Source organism: Carlito syrichta, unplaced genomic scaffold (assembly GCF_000164805.1).
Source record: "Carlito syrichta isolate Samal-C Ts95f unplaced genomic scaffold, Tarsius_syrichta-2.0.1 Scaffold296304, whole genome shotgun sequence".
Lineage (NCBI taxonomy): Eukaryota > Metazoa > Chordata > Mammalia > Primates > Tarsiidae > Carlito > Carlito syrichta.
Genome location: NW_007240400.1, coordinates 476173 through 488684, shown reverse-complemented (window position 1 = coordinate 488684; position 12512 = coordinate 476173). Strand labels below are relative to the sequence as shown.

At 39.1% G+C, this 12512-nt stretch overlaps 1 protein-coding gene across 1 annotated transcript; it reads left to right on the top strand.

The window, feature by feature from the left end:
• The first annotated feature begins 778 nt into the window (after positions 1-778).
• On the top strand, positions 779-10741 carry LOC103256777 (bile acid-CoA:amino acid N-acyltransferase-like). The gene is made up of 3 exons (XM_008054540.2): positions 779-1295; positions 3632-3834; positions 9339-10741. Exons 1-3 carry the CDS (start codon positions 830-832, stop codon positions 9930-9932), a joined length of 1263 nt encoding a protein of 420 aa, XP_008052731.1. The 5' UTR covers positions 779-829; the 3' UTR covers positions 9933-10741.
• The last annotated feature ends 1771 nt before the right edge of the window (positions 10742-12512 follow it).

The window sequence follows — 12512 nt, the reverse complement described above, 5'->3', positions numbered from 1 at the left end:
GTATGAGCCACCACCTGGCTAATCTTTTTGGTGATTTATTGTAGAGGATGAGGTCACACCAGGCTGGTCTCAAACCCCAGGCTCAGGCAATCCTCTCACCTCGGCTTCTCAAAGTGCTGGGATTATAGTAGTTTTACCTTAGATTGGGGAAAGCCTAAGTACAAAGCTATGGATATTTTTTTCTCTAAGGAGCAATAAACATTCCAGCCTTTTTATTATTTCTAAATATTTTATTCTCGTTCTTTTGAGAAGATTCCTCTATTTGTGTGTGTGTGTGTGTGTGTGTGTGTGTGTGTGTGTGTGTGTGTGTGTGTGTTGAGAGAGAGATCTATTGGAGGTAAACTCTTAGATGCGAGTCATTCTGCTTGCAGGACTTGAGGAGGGGATTAATAGTGAAGTCAAATTTTCCATTTATATAGATGTTCAATAAATCACTTTGTTTCCACCCAACATTTCATTCCCATCCCCCATTGTACCTGGTAGTTCATAAAACATATAACAGATTGTTTTATGTGCTTTGATGTATTGATACCATATTTATTTTGGTTGCATCTTCCTCAGACCTGGTTTGTTATTATTATAAAACTTATTGGTTTGCTGTCTGTCTTCTAGAAATTTATTGAACGTGCTCAGATGTCTTGTACTAGAAGGTCATATCAGAATATTTGCTAAATAACTGGAGATTTAGAACTGAAGTTGTCAGAAAGCTGATTGAATTCACCTTACATTAACCTTATCGCCACATTATTTCATTTCTCTTTGTTTCTTTCTATTTTGAGGTTTTGCTGAAGGTACTCCTGAAGCATCATCCAAAGTCCACACAGCAAAAATGATCCAGTTACAAGCTGCTCCTATGATTGCACTTGTTGATGAGCCAGTGTATATCTGGGCTACAGGTCTGACTCCCTTTCAGGTGGTGAGTTTTCAGGCATCACTGAAAGATGAAAATGGGAACATGTTTCATTCTCGAGCCTATTATAGGGCCAATGAAGCTGGTATGGTGGACCTGGAGCATGCTTCTGCACTTGGAGGTGATTATGTGGGAGTCCACCCCATGGGTCTCTTCTGGTCCCTGAAACCTGAAAAGCTATTAACTAGACTGATAAAAAGAGATGTGATGAATAGCTCCTTCAAAGTCCAGTTGAAACTTTATGACTCAGTATTACCACTAGAAAAAAAAGCTTCCTGTGCTCCAAAGGCCAGCCTGACTTTGGAGAGATGGTATGTAGCAGCTGGTGTCACACGGATTCAGGTCCAAGAAGGCCGCCTTCGAGGAGCCCTCTTTCTTCCACCAGGTGAGTAGAATTACTCTGGTTATTGTTATTAGTATTCTTGATTTTCCTCATGTGAATGTGTTATTCCTCTAGATATTAAGATTGAATATAGATAATACTATACAGAGCACTCTTTTCCTGCCTTGGAATCAGTGTTGGCCGGGCTCAGTGGTTCAGCCCGGAATCCCAGCTACTTTGGGAGGCCGAGGCAAGTGGATTGCCTGAGCAAGTGGATCGTGGGTTCGAGACTAGCCTGGGCAACTTGGTGAGACCTCTCTTTACAATAAATCAAAAATTAGCCAGGCTGGTAGCACATGCCAGTGGTTCCAGCTACTTGAAAGACTAAGGTGGAAGGATCACCTGAGCCCAGCAGGTAGTAGCTGCAGTGGCTGTGAGCATGCCACTGCACTCTAGCCTGGGTGACAGAGTGAGACTCCAACTCAAAAAAAAAAAAAAAAAAAATAGTCCACTTGAACTGAGATGGGTCAAGAAACCCTAAAATGTGACAGGTGGTTTCTGATAACATAGAGTTATAGATGGTGTAGAAGGAATGAAAGCATTCCTTTCCAAATTTATCATGACACATACACTTAATCAGATATATTTGATTTTTTTGTTACACCCAGTAAATACACCACTTTATTGTGTGTAGGGGCTAAAAAGTAAATGGCACAACCTGCTGTACCTTTATTATCCCATCCAGTTAAAAAATCTGCCTATTGGTGCAGGCCTTCCACCTTGGGCTGATGTGCTCTGGCTATCCCTACTTTTCACCATATGTTAGGGTATGAATTTGTGAACCTGCTTGGCCACTGCATGTGCTGGATCTCCTGCCTCAGATGTGTTTTTCTGTAGCGGAAGAAAAAAGTGTTGAGTTGTGTGGAATCATAAAAAATTTGAATCAGATTCCAAAATATTTCTCAACTACATTTTTCCAACATAAGAGGGTCAGTACTTTTAAATGTTCCCCCTACTCCTGTCAGTCAGAAGATCAAAAGCATCCTTATTCATTTACTCAGATAGTATTATAAAACCAATATATACCAACATCATTCTTTTTTTTTTTTTGAGTTGGAGTCTCACTCTGTCGCCCAAACTGGAGTGCAGTGGTCACTCCCGACCACTGCAGCCTCGACCTGCTGGGCTCCAGCGATCCTTCCGCCTCAGCCTTCTGAGTAGCTGGAACTACCCGCGCACACTACCACGCCCGGCTGATTTTTTGATTTATTGTAGAGATGTGGTCTCACCAAGTTCCCCAGGTGGGTCTCGAACCCACGGGCTCAGCTAATTCACTCACCTCAGCCTCCCAAGGTGCGGGATTACAGGCTGAGCCACCGAGCCCGGCGGATTTTGCTTTATTTTGGGAAAAAATGCTGCCTGCATAGAGAGTGCACATGGGGTAATACTCTAGCCATTCCTACTTTTTACCATGTGTTAAACTGCAGGGAATGAAGAGAGTGTTATTGAATGAAAGGGCTCATCAATTACATCTGCTTAAGCATAAGATTTTATCACTGTATAGTCAGGTGTGTGTAACAGACTAGTGTTAAGATAGGATTTTAGCTAACATAATCATTTCAAAAAAATTGTTGAACTATCTACTTCTTTGACAACCCAGTTAAATCTGTAGAACCTTTCATAAGTAAAATGCACAGATGAACAGATATACCATATTTTGCATACACTGTAGATTCCCTAAAGCCTATTTTTGTACCTCTTTATAGGTTAACAAGCCCTGCCCTAATTTCTATGGCTTTCTTTACACCAAGATATAAAAGTGGACTACCCTGATTTCCCATTCTCATTTGCTACAAAAAGTAAACATGTTAGTGAACATAGCTCCCAAACTTTTAGATATTGTGTTTTTGTTGTTGTTGTTTTAGTTGGTGTCTCATTCTGTTGCCCAGATTGGAGTGCAGTGGCACGCTCCCGACCACCCCAGCCTCAACCTGCTGGGCTCCAGCAATTCTTCTGCCTCAGCATTCCAAGTAGCTGGAACTATAGGTGTGCACTACCATGCCTGGCTAATTTTTGATTTATTGTAGAAACGAAGTCTTACCAAGTTGCCCAGGCTGGTCTCGAACCTGTGGGCTTAGGCAAACCTCTCGCCTTGGCCTCCCAAAGTGCTGGGATTACAGGCTAAGCCACTGAACCTGGCCTATTTTGTTTCATTATATATTTATTAGGCCTTAATTCCACTCCAGATATAAGGCTAAACATTTTGTGAGTGTATTTGAAAATGTATATATTAATTCCAAAATGTGTGATGCATTTCTAGTGTGCATTTTCATATTTTTATCTTTTCTTCACCTTTCCTTCATGTACAATTCTATCTTTTTTTGTTTTCTCTCTTTCAGGAGAGGGCCGTTTCCCGGGGGTAATTGATTTGTTTGGTATTACTGGTGGTCTGGCTGAATTTCGGGCCAGTCTCTTAGCCAGTCATGGCTTTGTTTCCTTGGCCTTGGCTTATTGTAACTATGAAGACCTGCCCCAACAGCTAGAAACGATAGATCTGGAGTATTTCGAGGAAGCGGCTGACTTTCTCCTGAGACATCCTAAGGTAGAGTTTTGCTCTTCAGGTTTTGCTTTTTCAGATTTCAATCTTTATCTTTTTAAACAACTATGACATTCTGTGACTTCTCTTAACTTCCAAGTGTGTTAAATAAACTTGAAATTCTGTTCATTCCCATGTTATTCACATGACTTATTTCTCCTTCAGTGTCTTTTGCTCAGAAAGACAAAATGCTGAGGAAGTTAGCCTGTGTTCATCATAGTATTCAAAGGCATTCCTTTTGTATTCAGACCAACACGGCTTATATTTCTGGCTTCTTCCCTTCTGATTGAGTGGACTGTTGCAGGTTACTTAGTTCTGCTCATTCTCAGTTTCTTTATCTATTAAATAACATTGTAGTCATACTGCTTCATAAGGCTATTGTGAGAATTAAAAGGGATAACACATGCAAAATGTTTATCACAGCATCTGGAAACACTAAGCACTCAACAAAGATGAACAAATGTTAGATAAAATTTTCTATGATCTTTTGTATACTTCTGCTTTATCCAATTAGCTCTAATTATTAACTATCATTTTCTCATTACTATACTTAACCGGTCAGATAATTTGTATTTCTTTGAAAAATGGTCCGAATCTTTTGTTACTTGTGAGCTCTTAAAGTAATACTGTAGTACTTTCTAATCCACATACTTTTTTAAGTCTTAAAAAAAAGGTATTATGCTGCTATAATAGAGTTTGTGCTTTATTAGCCTTTGTTAATTGCCTGATTATAAAAAATAAATGAAATAAAATTAAATTTGTTCTACATGGTTTCTCATGTAAGGACCACCAAAATATAATCAGGATTGCAGTAAAAAGATTGGCAACAATTACTGAAAATCTACTGATGTATGGAAACTTTAAATGGCTATTTTTGATGCATATAATGGAACTGTCCTTAAACTATCAGATAGTCAATGTTGTCTTTGTGCTAGCTCTCTGCTTGGCTTAGATGAGAAGGGGAGGAGTTATGTGATTCTCCTTTTCATTTTCTTAGCCTTGTTTCCCTTATACTTGCTGCATTACTTTTCATCACTGTTTTTGCCAATGTTACATAGATAGCTAGTTAATGATTAAACCAGGCCTGAAGATCTGATTTCTTTCCTAGGTTCTGAGAACTTCCAGTATACCTATTTCATACTATCTCTTCTGCAGGATGCTAGAACATAAATCTTTCTTGTAGCTCTTATTTCTCTACCTGTTGATTTTAAGTGATTCCTAAGAATTTGAAATTCCCTGATTCCAATTTTTTTTCTTTATTTTATTTTATTTTATTTTTTGAGTTGGAGTCTCACTCTGTCGCCCAGACTGGAGTGCAGTGGCCGCTCCCAGCCACCGCAGCCTCGACCTGCTGTGCTCTGGCGATCTTTCCGCCTCAGCCTTCCAAGTAACTGGAACTACAGGCGCGCGCTACCACGCCTGGCTAGTTTTTTATTTATTGTAGAGACGATGTCTCGCCAAGTTGCCCGGGTGGGTCTTGAACTCATGGGCTCAGGCAATCCACTTGCCTCTGCCTCCCAAAGTGCTAGGATTACAGGCTGAGCTATCGAGCCCGGCCAAAACTTTTTCTTTATTTTAAAGATGTGGGGTACAATTCAGGGTTAGGTATACAAATGTTCATTATACAGGTACCCTTGTTGATGAGGTGTGCCCCTCCCTCCCCTGGCAGTTTCCCTCAACTGCCAACTGGTTCCAATTTTGGTGGTAGATGTTGTAACAAGAATTACTGTTCTTTAGGCCAGAAACATATGCAATAAAGTCTGCAGATATTTGAGTCACCCTTTTTTATTCATCTATGTTATTCTTGCGTTTGCTTTGTCGCCCATGGCCACATAAATTCTGAGTTCCCATTTCACCTTGCCATAGCTGTGATGCTCTATCTTTTTTATTAAGATATAGAATTTTGAGGGGTAGGGGGAAATGTTGATCAAAGTTTACAAAGTTTCAGTTAGATAAGAGGAATAAGTGCCAGTGGCACAGCATGGTGACTATACTTAGTAATAATGCATTGTATATTTCAAAATTGCTAAAAGAATAGATTTTAAGTGTTCTCATCACAAAGAACTGATGAGTTTGTGAGATGACAGATATGTTCATTAGCCTGATGTGCTTATTCCATGATGTATGCATATACCAAGACATCTCATGGTACTATACAAATATGTGTAATTATTATTTGTCAATTAAAACTTAAAGTTAGCTGGGCTCGGTGGCTCAACCTGTAATCCCACGCCTGTGGGAGGCTGAGGTGAGTGGATTGCATGAGCCCACGGGTTCGAGACCCGCCTGGGCAACTTGGCGAGACCTCATCTCTACAATAAATCAAAAATCAATTGGGCGTGGTAGCGCGCGCCTGTAATTCCGGCTACTCTGAAGGCTGAGGCGGAAGGATCGCCGGAGCCCAGTGGGTCAAGGTTGCGGTGGCCGGAAGTGGCCACTGCACTCCAGTCTGGGTGATAGAGTGAAACTCCAACTCAAAAAAAAACCCCAAAAAAACTTAAAATTAAAAAAATACAGAATTGTGGAGCTTGAAAGTTCCTTTCAATTGATTTAATGTGCATAATAGGAAATGGAGTGTATATGACTCGTTCCATTCGGTTTTTTTCCTCCTTATCTTAAAAATTTCTTACATTTCTGTCATCTTGGCACAAGTCTCATTTATGTTTTTCTAAATAGTTGAGGGAAAAAAAAATCCCAAGCATTAGTTAATAAAATGCCGTGAAAATATAAGAGCTCAATTAAGATAGGGGAAATCAGTTAAGGTTTTAGAAAAGAGATGTTTCTCTCTGAAGCTCTATCCTTGCAAGGAACCAATGCTCAAGAAAAGATCAGGGCTTTATTTTGTGGTACAAAGAACAATTATCTTTAACTCTCCTTTTTTGCACTCCCATACCAAATTGGTGACGGGGAGCTGTACATATGAACATAAATAACTCATGAACGTGTTATTTCCTTTTCATCCTCACTGAACACCATCATTTCCTGTCTATACCATTGCAATAAGCTCTGACTTTTCTGCCTCCATTTTTGCAAGTCAGAGTTGTAAGATTGGACTTTCTACAGCACAACTATTAATATTTTACTCACTTGCTTAAGAGTCTCCCTATTTGCTATGGGATAAAGGCAAGGCTTCCTAGCATGTTAGATAAGTCTACCTATGATGTGACTTCTGCATACTTCTTCAACCTTATCTTATTCCCATTCTTAAAATTTGTCCTAATTCTCCTCTTTAGATAGAAAAAGAGTCAAGGTTACATCACATGTCTTTCAAAGCTATTCACTGTAAGGTTGCCATTTTCTTTTTCAGTCTTATTTTGTCTTTTCCCACTTTATACTCCACATTCAAGTAACGAAGAACTACCTGTTTCCCTAAATGCTTTGCTCTTTGTTAACGTCTGAGTTTTTGTATGTGTTCCTTCTATGGTGAATCCATTGGGAATGTTTTGGCTACATTTCCCAGAAAGAAAAGCGGCTGATGGTGGCTTAAACATCAACATACAACATTTTATTCTCTCAAGTAACTGTTCTGGAGATGGATGGTTTAAACTTTGGTTCAGAAACTCTGATATTTTTGATCAAGGAAATTAGATTGATATTTCTGTAATTTTCTGGCCTTACCCTAAAGGTCTCAGTATGACTCTGACAGTTTCAGGCATTAAGTCGACATGCCAGCATCCTAACCTGGAACGAATGGTCTGAAACACAGGCTTTTTCTTCATGATTCTGTGTCATTTTACATGGGGAAAAGAAGTCCTTAGGTAGAATATGTTGGTCTTATCAGCAAGGCTGAAAAAGTATATAGGAAAGAGAAATAGATTCAGACCCATTAGAATTTATTCCTTGGAGCTGGATAAATTGTTACACCACACAAAATCAAGATCAGGTTAGACTTAAAATTGTGGAGAGTGACTCTTGTGTAGGCAACTAATGGTGTCTGCTATATTTAGCATAGAATACCATTCCTTCTTGTTGGTTTTCATTTTTTGATATGATACAACATGATATGAAGACTCGTTTCGTAGCCCATTTCCTCTGAGAGTCTTTCTTTGATCTTGCCTTTATTCCCTGCTAATCTGAGGGAGTCTTGTCTATGTGCATTCTTATTTCGTAGAATTTATGATACTATAATCATTCGTTGTGTGTGTTATTTTTCCCTCCTGTCTCTTCATCTGGCAGTGAGTTCTTTAATAACGAGAGATTGTGTCTTTCCTCCTTGTATCCCCCAGTGCTTGACACAGGATAGATTATCTAAAATTCTTATTTTATGACTGACAATGAAAGAGGAAGCTGAGCCAGGCCTCCTTTATTTAATTTTTCTCCAAAAGGGGAAACATTTTGGAGAAACCAAAGTCAATCTAGAATTCTCTGTTTAAGTTCCCATGTTCTATCCTACTAATCTCACCTTCTTTTACAGTTTCTTCCCACACTGTTCCCTTTCCTCTGAACTTCTAGGGAACTCAGAATTGGTGCAACAAAGTTTGCCAATTAATTATTCCCTGACTTATATTATTCATAACAACCACATGCCATTTATTATTTTTCTTGCCACACTGGTCTTCCTTCCTTCCTTCCTTCCGTCCTTCCTTCCTTCCTTCTTTCCTTCCTTTCTTCCTTCCTTCCTTCCTTTTTCTTTCTTTCTTTTCTTTTCTTTTCTTTTTGAGTCAGAGTCTCATTCTGTTGCCCAGGTTGAAATGCAGTGGCATGCTCACAGTCACTGCAGCCTTGACCTGCTGGGCTCAAGTGATCCTTTCGCTTCTACCTTCTAAGCAACTGGAACTACAGGTATGTGCCGTCACGCCCAGCTAATTTTTTAATTTATTGTAGAGATGAGGTCCCGCCAAGTTTCCCAGGCTGATCTCGAACCCGTGGGCTCAGGCAGTCCTCTAGGAGCACCCAAAGTCCTGGGATCACAGGCATGAGCCACCACATTCGGCTAGTGTTTCTTTAGAGCATTTTAAACCCCAAACGAAATGCAATATTGAATCCATAGTATTCAGTCAGTAAAACCTGGCACATTTTTGAAGGAGTATTTCCACTGAATGCATATTACATATTCAAGAAGTCTAGACTGGGCGTGGCAGCTCATGCTTGTATTCCTTGAACTTTTTGCGAGTCCAAGGTGGGATAATTGCTTGAGCCCAGGAGTTCAAAACCATCTTGGGCCACATAGCAAGACCTTGCCTTTACAAAAAATAAAAAAATTAACTGGGTGTGGTGGTGTGTACTTGTAGTCCTAGTCACTTGGGAGGCTGAGGTAGGAGAATCTCTTGAGCCCAGGAGTTTAAAGTGTGCCGTGATCACACAGCCTGGATGAAAGTGAGACCCTGACTCAAACAAACAAACAAACAAACACAAAAAACAAACAAAAACTCTAGTTAGAGCTGGATATGTGGGTGGGATGAATACTTTCTTTGTTCTTATTGGTCACTAAAATTCTTTGGTTGTTTGAGATTGTATAGTTTTTTTCAATGAAGGACTGAATAAAATCTTATTTCTGTTATTTTTTTCAGGTCATTGGTCCAGGCATTGGGGTAGTTTCTGTATGCAGAGGAGCAGAAATTGGACTTTCTATGGCTATTCACCTAAAACAAGTCACAGCCACTGTACTTATTAATGGGCCCAACTTTGTTTTTGATACTCCACATGTATATCACGATCAGATCTATCGGCCCCTCTTTTGCTCTGCACAATTAGTGTCTATCAATGCCTTTGGATTAGCAGAGCTCTATCACATTTTTGAGGAAGCTCGAGTTGAAGACAGTCAGTCTCTTTTTCCCATTGAAAAGGCCCAGGGACATTTCCTCTTTATTGTGGGAGAAGACGATAAGAATATCAACAGCAAAGCATATGCTGAACAAGCCACAGCACAGTTGAGAAGTCATGGGAAGAACAACTGGACCCTGCTGTCTTACCCTGGGGCAGGCCACCTGATAGAGCCTCCCTATTCTCCACTCTGCTGTGCCTCAAGTCTCTACAATGTGTACATAAATGTACACTGGGGAGGAGAGGTGATTCCACATGCAGCTGCCCAGGAACACTCTTGGAAGGAGATCCAAAAATTTCTCAGGAAGCACCTCATCCCAACTGTGACCAGTCAGCTCTGAGAAGACTAGATATTCCTAGAGAAGGAAATCTCTTTACCAGCTCCATCTCTTGATTTTCATGGAGCAATGCCTTTTACCCCCATATTTTGTGTTAATTTTAATGATCAAAATAGGGTAAAAACCTGATATTTCACTTAATTGTGCAAAAGTTAGATGAACTGAATGAGGGGCAAATCATAAATCATTTTACTTATAATTTCTTGGCTTTTCGTCCCATTAGGTCTTTCAAATAGGACAAAGGTATAGTATACTGACAAAAATTGAAAGAGGCAAGCAAGAATAGTGACAAAAATTGAAAGAGGCAAGCAAGAATAGTGACAAAGTAACAGATACTCTAAACTGAATACCATGTCAGAAAACATCATATAATAACCATTTGTCAGATTAGAAACATCACAAAAAGTTACTTCTAAGTCATAATTATTTTAGTTATGGGAACTTCACAACTCCATTCTTCATTTGTGAAGTAGTAAAATTCATGTCAAAAAGGAAAGGAGGAATGGAGGAAGTCAATTAGTTCATTCCAACAAATTACTTCTCCAGTTCTTAAAAGCATGCCCATCAGCACAAAATTGAAAATAACTAAGACTAGAAGAGACTTGCTTTAAGTTATGAAACAAAATACAATTGAAAATACAACAAAATAAGATGAGTGGGGTGACAAAATCCCTCACTGAAAATCTGTACTAACAAATTAAATTAATAATTTATTTTAAAAAGTAAAACTAGAAACAACATTCTACTGGTACAGACTAGCCCGAGTGATTTGATGAACAGAGTGGTTGGTCAATTGTCACTGTACTTTCATAAATAGATTTTCTTCATTCATGTTAAAGTAGCACATGAACATAAGCTCTATAAGAACAGGTACTTTATTTTCATAGGACCTAAATAGTTACAGTATATCCTATAAATAAAAAATATTTTACTTTGGTAACTGAATATGTGAGTACTTTTGGTATGTGAATACTTTGGTAACTGAATCTAATTCAACCAAATGGTTGCCTGCTATATAGTCCTGTGCAAATATAAAATTTTGTTATAAGGCTTTGATCCTACAGTTTTCACGGTAACAAAACTACCAACTAGCATGTACTATGTATTGCAAGACTTTAAGTTCAACAATCCAAGTTGTTGATTCATATTATGACCCAATGAAGCATCCTTGAGGAGTACAGTAGGTCAGTTAAATATCTAGAGACACACAAACATCTCCTGATTTATCCCATCAAGATAGATTATTCTGAGCTTGTCATCAATCTTATCTTCATCAGCTTCTTCTATTTCATTCTCCTCATGTCCTTCAACCCGAGGAAATTCCGTATTCTGTCCCTATCTACACCTTGCCCTTCCATCTATTTGTACAATCTACACAAACACCAGAGCATTGAGATCCATGCCTTATTTCAACACTGGATGCTAACATGAAAATCTTTTTTTATTACTTATAATTATTTTATTTTAAACATGTGGGGTACAAATGAGGGTTGGGTAATCACACAGGTAAAGTGTGGGCAAACTTATTCATGTGAAAATCTTATATAGCAATATATTTGGTTTTTTTTTTTTTTTTTGAGTTGGAGTCTCACTCTGTCGCCCAGACTGGAGTGCAGTGGCCGCTCCTGGCCACCGCAGCCTCGGCCTGCTGGGCTCCAGCGATCCTTCCGCCTCAGCCTTCCGAGTAGCCAGAATTACAGGCATGCGCCACCACGCCTGGCTGATTTTTTTATTTATTGTAGAGATGAGGTCTCGCTGCCCAGGTGGGTCTCGAACCTGCGGGCTCAGGCAATTCACTCACCTCAGCCTCCCAAAGGCGCAGGATTACAGGCTGAGCCACCGAGCTTTTTCTTTTCTTTCTTTTTTTTTTTTGAGAAAGCAGGAAATTTATTGAGAGGATAGTGGGAGGGGACCTGAAGGGTTTACCCTTTTTAATCCTTTTTATGCACCGAATAATGTCTTTTTACACGTTCTCTTCAAGTAAACATCTTTCTGCAAATAATGCAGCTTAGAGATCTCAATCACATGTGAATGAGCAAGTGCCTTTTTGGTGTTTATCTGTATCTGGCATTTTAACTTGTTCATGATTAGAGACAATTCACTGTTTTCCCAAATTTCTTGTTTTTGTCAATAACCCATACATGAATCCATTTGAAGTATCAAAATTGCTTAAAAGGCCAGGCATCAAACCATACTTGAAATCATGTGAGGTACCAGTATCGCCTCCATCTTGATAAAAGAGAAAGTTTCAGTCAATATATTTGCATTCATGTTCTTATCACCATCTGGCCCTGAGAGTAGAGCACCATTCACATTTGGTTCTTCTTTAATGAGCAGTGTATTTTTCTCCAGATTGGCAATAGGTGGCTGGATCACTGAACAATCTTCTAAATTTGTTTTATTATTAAGTGTTATTTTTTGTTATAAATAATTCTCCTTGTTTTGCTAGTTTTTTTGAATTCCCTAGGAACACATAACAAACACTTTTGTTTGGTTTTTGGATTCATTCTCAGCCATTTTGGGAAATCCATCCTGGGTCCAGCTACTGTCACTCATTTGATTGTTTTCTATTTGGTCCTCATT